Source organism: Amblyomma mixtum, chromosome 4 (genome assembly GCF_055824585.1).
Source record: "Amblyomma mixtum isolate Tamu chromosome 4, ASM5582458v1, whole genome shotgun sequence".
NCBI lineage: Eukaryota > Metazoa > Arthropoda > Arachnida > Ixodida > Ixodidae > Amblyomma > Amblyomma mixtum.
In genome coordinates this window covers 78,310,211-78,324,724 of record NC_143015.1, presented here as the reverse complement: position 1 = coordinate 78,324,724, position 14,514 = coordinate 78,310,211, and the positions used below count along the sequence as shown (strand labels likewise).

General features: G+C 45.5%; 1 protein-coding gene across 1 annotated transcript in view; it reads right to left on the bottom strand.

The window, feature by feature from the left end:
- Positions 1-8,152, bottom strand: part of LOC149347140 (uncharacterized) — a 39,021-nt gene extending 30,869 nt beyond the window's left edge. Inside the window, exons 1-3 of the mRNA XM_089541501.1 lie at positions 8,059-8,152; positions 3,799-4,033; positions 1,490-1,655 (exon numbers count right to left, since the gene is read on the bottom strand). Of these exons, the coding sequence (XP_089397627.1) occupies positions 1,490-1,655; positions 3,799-4,033; positions 8,059-8,152 (495 nt within the window). The remainder of the gene's footprint in view (positions 1-1,489; positions 1,656-3,798; positions 4,034-8,058) is intronic.
- Between the last annotated feature and the right edge of the window lie 6,362 nt (positions 8,153-14,514).

Genomic DNA, 14,514 nt, shown 5'->3' with positions numbered 1-14,514 from the left:
TGCCTATTTCTTCCTCCTTATTTCGACTAGAATGTCATGAACCCACGTTTGTTCCAGGACCCACTACACCCGCTCCCGGTCTCTTAACGTCTCACCTATCATTTTTCTCTCCATAGCTCACCGAGGTGTCTCAACTTAAGCTGAACCCTATTCGTTAACTTCCAGGTGTCTGCTCCATACTTAAATACCGGTAATATACAAGTGTCGTATATTTTCCTCTTGAGGGATTTTGCTAACTTGCCATTCATAATCTGAGAAAAACCTCCTATATGCACCTCATCCCATTTTTATTCTGCTAGTTATTTCCCTATCATTATCCGGGTCAGCTGTCACTACCTGTCCTAATTAGACGTATTCCCTCATAACTTCCAGCACCTCGCTAGTAATTGTAAAGTGCTGTTTTCTTGCTAGACTCTTGAACAAGGGAGCCGCAGTTCACGATTGGTAGCGAGACGCTGGAAGTGGTAGGGGATGTGCACACAGGGCAGCTACTGACTGCAGATGCGGGCCACGGGAATGCAATTGCAAGAACAATAAGAATGGGATGGAGCGCATTTGGCACGTACTCAAAGGTCATGAATGACAGCTTACCATTATCGCGCAAGAGGAAAGCATATATTTGCTGTATTATACAGGTACTCCCTTATGGGGCCTAAACGTGGAGGCTAACAAATGGAGTTCGAACTAAATGGCAAGGTCTTTACATGAAGACAGTAGAGGGGGTCATTAAACAACCACCGCGTTTGATGGCCCCCTAGTCGAAATCAAGAATACGAACTGGGCATCGGCACGGCATGAAATCTGAAGGCATGATACTAGATTCCCGTTAAGGGTAACAGCCTGGAATCGAAGAGAAGCCGATTGTAACAGCGTGCGACAGAAGGTTGGGTGGGCCAATGAGATTGAGAAGTTTGCGGAGGTAAGGTGGCCGCGGCTTGTAGGAGCGGGGTGGAGGGGGGGGGGGGGGGGCAGGATTAATTGGAGAGATGTCGAAGGGCCTCTGTCCTGCAGTTGGTATAGTCAAGCTGACGATGAAGATAGCGATTGTTTTCTTCAGGTCGTGTCCTCTTTCTGGCGCACGCTGTGGAGGTTGGCTGATTCTATATATAGCAGCCGTGCTAGTCACTATAGAATAAAAGAATAATAATACTAGATTAGATGTGAAGTTCACATTCCCCATCTCTGTACAGCGTGCGCTGCATTCCGAAAAGAAAAGGAAAGTTTCTCGGTCATCGCGCTTTATTAGTAAATACCGAAGAGCTAAAAACACATTGTTGTTGGGTATTCCAAAATAAAGAGCAGTGCAATATTAAGTTATAACCTTGCTCAATTTCCCTGATCTCAAATAGCTCCATTTTCCTAAAAGCTTCAGCACGATAAAAGGATTCGACCAGTGGAAATTCTACAAATCCATAAGATGAAGAACAGGCACAGTTGCCACTTTCATGTACTGTTAATGTAACACTTAAAAAGGCAAAAATGAACGAACCTTGAGAGCTTCCAGAGCGTTCCTAAGCAAGCCATGATAGGAGTCCAGGAACACTTTGTGGGCATTTGTGACACCCCAGTGGTACACTTTCTTGTTGAACAGCTCTTCTGTTATCCAGTGTTTTGAATGCTGGCTCCTGAGGTCTTCGATGAACTTTGTGACTGCCCTGTACGCAAAAAGTTGCATAAATAGCATTACGTGTAGTCTTCAGCTTGCTGGTTAAGTAAGAAGTGCAATACAGAGCTTTTCGATCTGTAAGCAAGTTTCAAAAGTAATGATGCGTGATCAATAATAGGCGGAATACTCAGTTTTACACGCTAGCGTTACGGCTTCCGTTGTCCAGAAAATCTTGTGTCGTCGGCCTCGTCGGCGTCGTTGTCAGCGTCATCGTCGTCGAAATCGTTAACGACAAATACGGTGGACCAGAGGTAGTCACCCCAGGAGAAGCAATCTAGGTGACCTACCTAGGGAAAGTGATATTGTGACGTCATCAGAACCTGCTCACCGGATTGTGAGCCAACTAACCACCCTGGCACGTAACAGTTAAATTAATGGTTAATCACGGGAACTTTCTCGAGAAAAGCAGCTCGGGTCGCACAAAGCTCACCGGTGGCAGCACCTGTCATCGCGGGCAGTGGCGCAATCCTAAACCCTGCACCATTGCGCAAATAGGGCTATGAGGGACCGAAAGACAAAGTTGTAAAGTTGAGAATGAACAATTCCGCATGTATCACAATTAACTCACTGAAGCTTTCGCGTCATACGGTGAAGGCGGCGCGTAAGAGCCCTCTTCAATTTTAGTCACTATATATAGGTGCAGTTCGCGTGTATTAACATGTAAGATAAGTGGACTCGGTCCTTATCACGACACCACGCAATGTTTTCAAACGTTTGCAAACACTCTAAGAACTGTAATCATGGGCTGCCATTTTATCAATGTGCAATGAGGGAAAGACAAGCTGAATACTTGTGAAACAGCCAGAGGAAGCTGCTTAGGCGACATATTTCAGAAATTCTCCAGAGCATGGACGAACCTTTCCCTATCGCTATGGGCTGCAGCAAGCCAAAACAGCAGCCTTACTAACCGGACTATGTACTGTTACAATGTGCTAGTTCCTAAATTACGCGCATGTTAAAGGCTGCAGTTAGCGAGTACTGTGGCCAGTCATGAAAGCCTCAGTGCCCAAGGACCGCGTAACAATCAATATTAGCCGATAGTACTATCAGTATCCGATGTTTCGCAGTTACTCTCAGATCATGAATGACAGTGTACTGGTACCTCCAAAAAAAAGTTATAACCAAACTTGGTGTATTTCTAACCCGACGGGCAGCAGACGTGTAACACGTGATCACCGGTGGCAATCAGATAATTTTAATGGTGACCGGCATAGAGCGAGCGCTCCGTCCTGCGCCGCTGCCAGCCACGTGTGTTACATGACAATGCAATCGGTACTAGCCTATGACGCTGAAGCGTGCACACTAGCGACAGATGTTTAACATATGCAGTGTAGCGTAGAGAGCTATAGAAAGAATAACGAGAGGTGTAACGTAAAGAGGCCGGAACTGTGCAGATTGTCTCAGGGAACAAACGCGAGTTAATGACATGCTAGTCGAAATTTAGAAGAAATGACCATCGAGAGGGCATGTATTGCGGAGAAATGATAACCGCTGGTCTGCAAGGGTAACGGAAGAGATTGCAAGAGAAGGCAAGTACAACAGCATACAGCAAAAAGTTATGAGATCAGGAAATTTACAAGGGAACTTTACATGGAACTTTGCTGGGACAAGATGACCGCAGGGCGCACAGCACCGGGTCATTAGGAGAAACATGGAATAGGCCTTTTTCATGCATTGAGCGTTGTCAGGGTGATTATAAGATACACTGTGTATTTCTTCCATATTTAAGTACCCGGCGCTCTAAGCATTCATGGGAGGTGCCTCAATGCCTTTCAAGCTAGCGTCACGTGCATCAGCTCTGTCACGTGTTCTTGGCTCATGAGGTCTAAGTGCCAAATCACCCATAAGCTACGGCACGCACATGTAATAAATTTCGACGTGTTGCATTTCAAGTATTTACTTGTGCTCACAATTTATGCTCGTCAGATAGTCCCACCAATTCAGCAACTGATCACATCGCGTGCCAACTAGCGGAAGGAAAGCCTAGACATAAACAAGTTGTTGCATTGAAAAACTCTTCAGAATAGCACAGACTTCTGACTAGAAATGCACAGCACTTCGTCTTTGTTTTGGGTGTAACCCCCTCCTACAAGAAACTTGAAGAAACGAGCCAAAACGCACAGTCGACTCACTGGATGTCGATGGAACAGCCGCACTCCGTTAACTTGCTTGCTGCCGCCAGTCTTACGAAGTCCTCAAGGCTCTCCCCAAGCGACAGCAGTCCCACATCCGCTCGGCACTTGTAGAGGGAGTCGTACAGGATGAAATCGCACACGCCGTCGGGGAGCACATCAATATCAGTTTCGCAGTCTACGGTGCAGATCATGGAGTGGTTTGTCAGCGGCTTGTTCAGCATCTTAATGGGGTCTATGGACAAAAAGAACGGGCGGGAAAATGAATCATTATAGAGAAGCGTCTTACCCATTGCACCGTAGTTCTGTAACCAGGGGCCGTATTCTATAAGCTGACCAATTTGCATTTCCATTTCGAGTCTATTTGGTTCCTTGGCAGGTCACTCACGTATACTCATGGCTTGTAAGCGTCTTTGGGAAGCGGCCCGGCGATTGGGTGGTTGGCGAGCGGAGCAGCCACTGCCTGTCTGCGATGTGCAACGAGTGGTGAGGCGCCTCACAGCGCACAGTTAGCAGCCGGCAACAGGGCCTCACCACTGGCTACCATTTGCTTCGTTATGGGACCAATAGTACTGCTGAAACATACTCCAAAGTGTGGTAATTAAGATGGCCTCTAAACACACTGCGGCCACATCGATATGAGGGCAGCAAGCCGCCAACTAGCCAGCTGCTCCTTCTATGCTAAAAGCCTTGCGTACAGGAAGAGACAAAGGCGCATGATCGAAAAGCTCCTGTTCGTTTAGGTTACACTAAGAGTATAACATACTTATGCAGCGATGAGCACTGCAGTCTTTGGCTGAGTTCAGCGGAAGAATATTCAATGAATGCCAATTTGCTTCTAGACTATGCGCAGTGTGTTTCCTTTGTTCAGGACGCGAATACTCATGCAAAGTGTGGTGCGCGCACAATACTACAAAGTAGACTGAAACCTTAGGTACTTGGTTTAGAGCAGGTTGGCGGAGTTTGTTTCTTTTAAAATAACCCGGTGTAAATGTATGATTTACTTTAATGGTAAGGGAGGAAGATGGGAATGAACGAAGACACCGTATTCACTAGACGCGCCTTTGTTCATTCCAAATCATCGAGCAGACATGGCGGAGTGGTTAGCGTGCTCGTCTCGCTCTCCGGAGGCCCTGGTTCGATTCCCGACTAGACCAATTTTGCACTTGGTTTTATTTATTTATCTGGTCTGACTACAAAAGTTAATTAGCCTGATTGGTTAATTTAGTAATTAACTGAACTCAGTCCCACTTACTGGGAGCATCACAATACCATCCCTTTAATTGGTTGCATGGTTACTAGGAGGAGGAGGTAAACTTTATTAAAGAAGAGGTCTTAGGCGCGGATTGGGGTGATGTTCCCCTCCCCGCGATGGGCTCCTCTTCTAGGAAGGACGCCAGGTGGCCGACCGACGATGTCGTTCGGCGACCTCTTCGTATCGCTCTGTGACTCGAAGTTGAACCTCCGGGTACGAGCTGAGCAGCGCGGCCTCCCACTGAGATTGGGTAGAGAGCTGCAGACTGTGCGACGGCTTGTCTTGAGTACATGAGTATAGGATGTGCGGTGTGTCTGCCTTTTGGTGCCCACAGAGAGAACAGACGGGGCTGTACTGCTCCGGGAACCATATGGAGTACATGTACGGATTAAAGAATGTGTCTGGAGCTGCCGCCAACTGACTTGTGTTTTACTCAGGGATTTATGTGGTTCTGGGAAGATCTGTATTTCTTTCTTGAAGAGGGTAGTAATTTCTTTCTAGGTTGTCATTCGCTCCTTGGCCGACCTGAGCTCGGGGTAGCACACCTGCCGGTTAACCACGAATCCTCGGGCAAATTGGTGCGCCGCCTCGTTTGCAGGATGGTCCGAATGGGTGGGGAAGCAGATCAATGTAATTTGGCGGGTATTGGAGGTTTTTTGTAAGATTTTGATGGCTGCTGAGTGGGCCCTTCCTTTTGCAAAATTTCGAATTGCTGTTTTGGAGTCACTTATGATGTATTTGGCAGTGGTGGAGGTAATGGCTAAAGCTATGGCAGCTTCTTCGGCCTCCTCCGGAAATTTTGTTTTATCTATTGTCGCCGATGCAAAGGGAGAACCTCGATGATCGACAACTGCCAGAGAAAAGGCGTCTCTGTCCGCATGTTCTGCCACGTCCACGTGCGCCGTGTCTTTCGGAACTGGAAATCTTTCGTGAATATTTTGTGCCCTAGCCTTTCTTCTGTCCGTATTGTAGTGTGGATGCATGTTTTAGGGCAGAGGAGGGACTGTTAAGTGTTTGTGCACGTGTCTTGGGATTGTCAAGGTGCGTGTACGGATTCCTTCATATTGTATTCCTGCTTTATTTAGGATGAAACGTCCCGTTTCAGTGCCTGATAGTCTTTCATATTGTCCGGTGAGGTGTGCTTCTATCATTTCCGCTAAGGTGTTACGAATTCCTAACTGCAATAGTTTTTCATTTGGAGTATGACGAGAGGTTAAGCGCAATTTTGTACGACTGTCTAATTAGAGAATCCAGGTCGTCTCTTTCTCGCACTGTGAGGGTGACGTATGGTGTAGTGTAGTTGACTCTGCTAAGAACGAAGGCTTGTATTAGTCTCCTGGTCTCGGCTTCTTTAACTCCTCCTCGCCTATTCGCGATGTGTCTGATGAGGAAGGACATTTGATTGACAGTGTTTCTCAGTTTCTTAATTAACGTGTCGTTTTTTTTTGTTTGACTGTATCAGCATTCCTAAGATTCTTAGTGTTACCACTTCTGGGATGGCTGCCCCTTCCGCGTAGATTTTAATCTCAGGCGCTTTATTCTTCCTTTGACGCTTTGGGTGTAGGATGAAGACTTCAGATTTTTGGGGGGAACACGCGAGTCCCGCGGCTTGTGCCTCCTCTATTACTACATCTGTCGCTTGTTGTAGTGTATCTTGTACCGTGGCGATACTACCCTTGGTGGTCCAAAGGGTGATATCGTCCGCGTACAGAGAGTGTTCTAGGTCTGGGATTTTTGCGAGTGCGTGTGCCATTTTGATGAGGGTTATATTGAATAAGAACGGGGAGAGGACCGATCCTTGCGCCGTTCCTCTGTCTCCTAAACTGAAGGCGTCGGATTTGATGGCGCCAATTTGAATTTTAGCTGTTCTATCGGACAGAAAGTCCTTAATGTAGTTAAACGCTCTTTCGCCCACATTCAACGGTGAAAGAGATTCTAGGATTGCTTTGTGTTTGACGTTATCAAACGCTTTTGTTAAATCTAGAGCTAGGATTGCCCTGGTGCTCCTTTCTTGCTCCTGAGATAGGACTTCGTTTGACAGTCTGAGCATCGTGTCCTGTGTTGATAAATGTGGTCTAAAGCCAACCATAGTGTGTGGATATAAATTCTCTTTGTGCGTGTGAGACTGGAGTCTGTCTAGAATCACGTGCTCTATCAGTTTTCCTATGCAAGATGTAAGCGAAATAGGTCTGGGGTTTTCGAGCGCGAGCTTTTTGACCGGTTTTGGGATGAATTTAACGATGGCATGTTTCCAAGCCGCTGGGAGTTTTCCCTCCCTCCAACACTTGTTCGCAAAGTCCGTGAGGGCTGTGATGGAAGCGTCGTCTAGGTTTCTGAGTGTCAAGCTCGCGCTCGAAAACCTCAGACCTATTTCGCTTACATCTTGCATAGGAAAACTGATAGAGCACGTCATACTAGACAGACTCCAGTCTCACATGCACAAAGAGAATTTATATCCACACACTATGGTTGGCTTTAGACCACATATATCAACACAGGACACGATGCTCAGACTGGCAAACGAAGTCCTATCTCAGGAGCAAGAAAGGAGCACCAGCGCAATCCTAGCTCTAGATTTAACAAAAGCGTTTGATAACGTCAAACACAAAGCAATCCTAGAATATCTAGTCAAAGTACAATTGGTCGCGTTTGAAATTCGCGCACTGTGACGTCGTGACCATTTCGACCGATTGAAAAGCGTGACATTTCTGTCGACAACTCCTGCTTACAACGATGAGGCAGTAAAGGCTTCCGCCTTAATATTTGAAAACATTTGTACATGTTATCACCTAGTTATCTAACTACGTTGGAATAAAACCCTTCGGAGTTGCATTACATGATGGTAAGCACTGTCTTTTTGCATTTACCTAAGTACGGTGTACCACTTTTTCCAAGCCGTGCCTAAACTTAGGTGAAACGCCGTCTATAAGTACTTCGTTTCTTTTAACACTATCCAAGTAACAGCGTGGAATACGCTGTTTTGCCGAGTTAGCTGTCAATCTTACCGGATTTCCTTCTAGTTGACCAAGTCGAAGAAGTAGTCGACGTTGAGGAAGTTGACGAAGTTGGCGAAGTAGTCGTTGTTGCGGAAGTAGTCATGGTCGCCTCAGTTGTGGTCATCGTTCTTTCGCCATATCTGATGAACCAAGATTGAGGGAAGTTATTCTATATTTCACTGTTTTGTGCTTATTACATGTATGAGATTGTTTTGTGTACGCTGAGAGGGAGTAATTTCCACAGCACTCATGAAAAGCAATATCCGTGGCCCTCTCCGTTGCCAGAGCTGCCGCAGGTATACAATTAAGCGACCATTGGAGCCGCACGTAATGGATATGTCATAGAAGGATATGTCAAGGATATGTCAGAGATGGATAGCGTCACATAGAGAAAAGAGTTGACCAAATATTTTAGGGGAATCCCCCAAGGCTTTCCTTTCCTTTGTGGCCGTATGGCTGCGCTCGGGTGGACGTCAATGAGTAATTAGTCCCTTATTACAGAGAAAAGAGGCGTCCCGGTTAGGCGCTTTGCTTGCTCACCTGGTGGTTGTTTTAACTGCGTCAGTAGAAGAGCCATCGATAGGAATGATGGACACGGGCGCCTTTGATTGAGTTTCCTCAGTGGAAAGGCTTCCGAGAGGAGTGCTGGGTGTGCTTGCTTTTTCTGGGTTCTTGTAAATGGAAAGGAAACCTGCAAGAGTTCGGATTTGATTTAAGCAAGAGTTGGCATGCAGACGGAAAATGCAACAACGGCAGACAAAAATTATCAACATTCCGGCCTTTCCACTGCGATCATATCCAGTGAAAGAATTAGCGCAGGAGGAATGCGGCGATCGTCTTCTGGTGCTCAGGTTTGTAATGTTAAACTCAGGGAACTGAGAAAAAGGTATAAACAGCTGGCCACGAAGAACAACACTGAATGCCCAATCTTTAGTAATTATACAGCATGGATATTTAAAAAGTGCATGTATCAACTAAAATATCTTCGAACGCGGCCTTCTTCCCGCTTTTACAATGCAACTACCACAGTGTCGCATCGACTACACTGCATGGGCTAAGCCAGGCGGTGGACTCCAATTTCCTAGAAGATATGGAAAAAGCGTGAATGCTGGCTTTAACCGGAAAGCAAGCGTTTTCGGAGACACCTACCTCTGCTCATATTCTTTAGTACCTAAGCCGAAATTTAGGGCCTCACTCAAAATAATTTCATTTTAAACATCGTTTACTCTGGAATAAAATGTATTTCCATCCCATTTGTATTAGTTAATTAAGTTATCGATGCTCTCCGACGGCAAGCTCACACACTCCTCAAAAATGCAGCAAATATCACCAGAATCGCTCCTTTCATTCTTACAGTTCTGCAAGTTCAATAGCATCAAACTATCCAAAATATAGTGTGTCAGTTAGCGTTTGTTTTAGAAAACAATTCAAATATATCAAGCAAAGTTAACATTTGTAACAAAAAAGCTTATATAGCAGGAATTGTCGGGATTGTAGATTCTTACGTGCGAATTATGAGGCTATTGAAAATAATTTTAAAATAAACTGCATTATCACTGCAGAACGGTTTGATGTTCAGGAGCCTCACGTAGGCTAAACCTGAGATTCACTGCACTCTCTGCAATGCGTATTAAACTAGTTTGTTTTTGAGCAACCTATCAAGTTATTTTATGGGGTTTTTATCCTGTAAAATAAAACGAAAGCCGTCACATATGCAGCAGCCTTGATGGGCACAAGCTGAACACAATGTCCACAATTCGTCGTCCTCGTAAACTCCACTGTGTCGATCTTTGCTGCAACGATATTCACTGAAGAGAAGAATAGCAACAGTGCTTGTAAATTTGTTGCGCTGTCTTCGCGGTTGGTCAAATAGCGGCTTTAGCACTTGAAGACTAGCGAAAACAAGAGTCCTATTCAGTGCATGCCGTGTAAGTTATATTAAAATTTCAGCTGCATGCAGACGCATCGAACGTTTGCGATTGCCATCGCAATGTACCAGCGCTGTATTGTCCAGATGGTGCGCACAACAAATTCGCCACTTAGTGAAATAAAAAATACCGCTAGGAAATAAAATGGTAATGCTTCAAATCGGCGCAAAAAATTAACTTGCGGTTTCAAACTGAAGTGCCTCTTTTATATTTTAACAACGAACGCGCCCCAGTGTCTAAGAACGTTGGGTTTTTTTTTTTTTTTGCCAACGGCACCAAGCTCTCAGTCAGCGCAACCACAATCACGTGCATTTAAGTACTCGCAGTGAAGAAATGAATGAACTTCCTTGAGGCACGTATACGTGCACATGCTGCCAGCTGAAGCTTAAAAGCATTAAGAACTTGAAACTTGGATCGGGTAAAAAGGTGAACTTTATGGCCTTGCAGCCTACGCATTTTCTCCGTTTTCAGCATTTGCTCTGTAGTTACCAATAGGGATTCTTTTTCGGGTGAATGCTTGTTCCTTTCAATTCAAACCATCCGAATTGATGATGACCTCAAATTCTCCGCTAAATCTCCATGATTATGCCGAACTGCTGCCTGAACTTTTAAATGCTTATTTTAGAAATCGGCTCGTAGCTGGTAAAACTCATAGATAATTACGCTGAATGCTCAGTTTTGTTTACCAAGAGGAATCAGCAGTCGAATATGTCGTGAAATACAGGAAAACAGTCTCAGTTATCTTTTTGCGTTCTTATCTTAGCAAGCGAACCATGAAGCAGAAATTGTGGATAATTCAGCTTTCGTTTTCGCGCTTCATATGAGGTCATGAAAGCGTTCCGTACACCTACACACCAAGTGTAGGTCAACACCCCCACCCACGCAAGCAAGCGCACAAGTGGCCTTCTCTGTGTCGTCGTAGGAAAGATACCTAGCTGATGTTACGAAGGGAACAGATCCTACTTCTGTGCTTTCTTTGTCACCGCAATTCGGCATGTAAGGTTATGTACTCTGGGACCACATTTTTTACTAAACTTTCGTCGATGTATACTATTTATTCTAGTTGCGTCCTTGATAACAGGTCGAGCAAATGAGATTTTGATTATCATTAGAGTTACGTCACAAATGGTATAAGCCTATAGAAGGGTGGCAATGAAACCAACCAACCGATAGCCTGCTGCCTATAAAATAAGTTGCTCCTATATACACAAATATGGACACAGATGACGTAATCTTAGTTAAGTTTAATCCTAAATGCATCACCATATTCCGCGTGAAGTTCTCAGCGCAGAATTTTTGAAATAATCTCTAGAGAACACAGAAGCACAAGCAATTCCAATAGAATTTTAAAACAGTCTTCTAGTCAAAAGTGAGCCGCTATTATAAAGCGACTTGGGACAAAAGGATCTATTGGAAATATATATTTATAAAACGAATTCACTCCTTACCAGCACGCAGGGGGCGTATTTCCACAGCAAAGAGAAAGAAACCCGAGAGAGCGGATAGGAGAAGCAGGCAGCAAACACCGGAAAGCAGGCCTGTGGCCCAGCGTCCGTCCCGGCTGAAAATTCTAATAGAAAGGCGACACTTGCTTAGAACGCGTAGGACTACAATAATATTGCGATTACCATCGAGGCGCCTATTAATTTCGACCAGGTATTCAAATAATCTTTTTATCGAGTAGAACATGGCTTAAGTAAATGAATTCTGCTTAGTGTAACAAGAAATGGTTGAACAAGAAACACGCTGAAATATAAATTAAGTGTTACCTGGGAACTCTGCAAATATCTACAGGGTAACACGGAAGCACTAAGGATGGATCCAGTTAACGCGTGCTGCTCATCAATATGAAATCCATGTTCTTCACATAGGAGCCCTAGAAGATTAATAAAGCGATAAAGAGACATGCACGCACACGGGCGCAACGCCATCAAACTCATATTAAACTGCTTAGATATGCAAGTTTTTGTGCTGTTGGCCTCCTGTTACCCTCATCGCAGCCTCCTTGACGAGGAGAGAGTGGCAGTAGACTAGCGCTACTTGTAATTTTTCTCTTGAAACTAATAAATTAATAACGAAAGAGCAAAAGGTTTTAGTTCAGTAGACTTAAGCTCAGACTGAAATGCACTGAACAAAGTAAGTTATATAAAGAAGATTAATAAATACAGATCGCAGAAGAAAGCCATATTTTTCCGATAATGAAATGAGGGCTGCGCTCATGCATCTATAATCTACAATTGTTGTCGTTTATGCGTACCTTGTTTGAAGCATGTGTCAAAAACAACGTCAAAAACTGGTTTGCAATTGGTAATGGGTCCCACTGCCCACATTGCAGGGGCAAGAGACAGCCTGTCCTGGCCTTGACGCTCTTCTTGCTCATATGTATTTACACCGTGCTTCTTTAAGGCAACTAATCAGTTGTGAGTGTCATTGGTCCTTAGTGTAGTCGTCCACTAACATATGTATGTTATTGGAGGTCCCATATAATCCTGACTGAACAAACTAGCCAAAGGAATCCAACGTCGCAATTAATCTTGAAAGTATGATGCCAACGACATCAGGGTATCGTGTTTTTTAGACTGCAAGCAAGTTCAGGCGTCGTAAAATGGTAAGTTACTAGTTAAACACGGCGAAGTTCTGGGCCAGTTGGTTCGACATGTTCAAGGGTAAAAGAACCGCGACAGGAGCAGGATGTAGGAAGAGAAGTGGATAGGACGAGTGGTAACTAGCAACTGGGGTTTATTGGAAAGAACATGGTTGAGGAAAAGTGCGCGCCTGCGCAAACCTTACCACAACAAAGCAAGGCGAACGTCCGTGGCAAGATTCAGGCAAAATGGCTTTGAAATCTAACGAGAAAAAAGACAAAAGGCCCAAAAAAGCGTACCTATCATGTCGTGAACTGAATCTCCTCTAGAAAAGCCACAGAAGGCTGACTAGCACATGTGTCTAGTCCAAGTTTGAGCATGTGCATGTCGCTTCTAAAATTTAACTTTCTGGCCTAGACATTTCCCTCCAGATGACAGTAGCTTTGTTCACCTCGGGGTAGCATCCTTGGCATTCCCAGCAATCATGGGGGAGATTAGCGCCATGTTCTGGTTTCAAGAACCGAAAGTGCTGATGCAGCCTCTCGTTTAAGTATTGACCCGTCTGTCCGACGTTAACTCTTCCGCATCGCCGAGGAAACTGGTACACCAATTCCGTGGCACCGAGCACGTACTGGTGCTCGTGCAGGGTACTGGTGCAAGGTCGGCAGCCCTGCGCTGACCGTCGGCCACGCGCCTACACAGTTGCCATAACTTGCCGGAGGCTGAAAAAACGACTTCAGGTTCTGCGCGAGCTTGTGCACATAAGGCGCAACTTCTAGCCGACCTTGGCTCGAAGAGGCGGCCTGCACCTGCCCAGGCACCTTGTTCCTCAGCTTCCACGTAAGCATAAAGCGATTGCCTGAGCAGAGGGAATCTAATGAACAAGGTGCGCGGGCAGGTGCAGGCGGCCTCTTCGAGCCAAGGTCCGCTAGAAGTTACGCCTTATTTATGTGCACAAGCTGGCGCAGAACCTGAAGTCGTTTGTTCAGCCCCCTGCAAATTATCGCAATTGTGTAGGCGCGTGGCCGACGGTCAGTGCAGGGATAGGATAGGATAGGACAACATAGGATAGGATAGGATAGGATAGGATAGGATAGGATAGGATAGGATAGGATAGGATAGGATAGGATAGGACAGGATAGGACAGGATAGGACAGGATAGGACAGGATAGGACAGGACAGGACAGGATAGGATAGGATAGGATAACTTTATTTAGCTCTAGCACAAGTGCTTTTATGCGGTCAGATGAGTCCATCCGCAACGGTCAGTTGCTCCTTTTCCAGGGCTCCGCTGGATGCTGCCGTCAGCTGAGCCCGCCGTATCAAACCGGTCTGGTCATCGCGGCAGTCGCTGGAGAGCAGACCCTCGCATTGCTCCGCACTTGGGTTTGGTATAAGTGGGACGATGTCGACTTTCTGACATGCCCATGTTATGTGACACAGTGTAGGTTTTTCATGGCACCACGGACAAATGTGTGCGTAAAGTGTGGGGTGAATTTTATTTAGTGTGTTTAGATTTGGATATGACTCTGTTTGAAGCTGTCTCCATGTGACAGCCTCTTCTTTAAGGATTTGTGCGGTGGTAGGTACCGCATCCTGCTGCCTTTGCAGGGCTGCCGACCTTGCACCAGTACCCTGTATGAGCACCAGTACGTGCGCCGTGCCACGGAAGTGGTGTACCAGTTTCTTCTGCGATGCGGCAGATTTTACGTCGGACAGACGGGCCAATGCTCAAACGAGAGGCTACGTCAATACTTTCGATCCTTAAAACCAGACAATGGCGCCAATCTCCCAGAACATTGCAGTGAATGACAAGGGTGCTAAAGCGAGCTGAAAAAAGCTTGTCATTCAGAGAGGAAAATCAAGGCTAGAAAAGCGATTTTTAAAAGCGGCATGCACGCTCAAACTTGGACTAGACACATGTATTAGTGAGCCTTCTGTGGCTCTTCTAG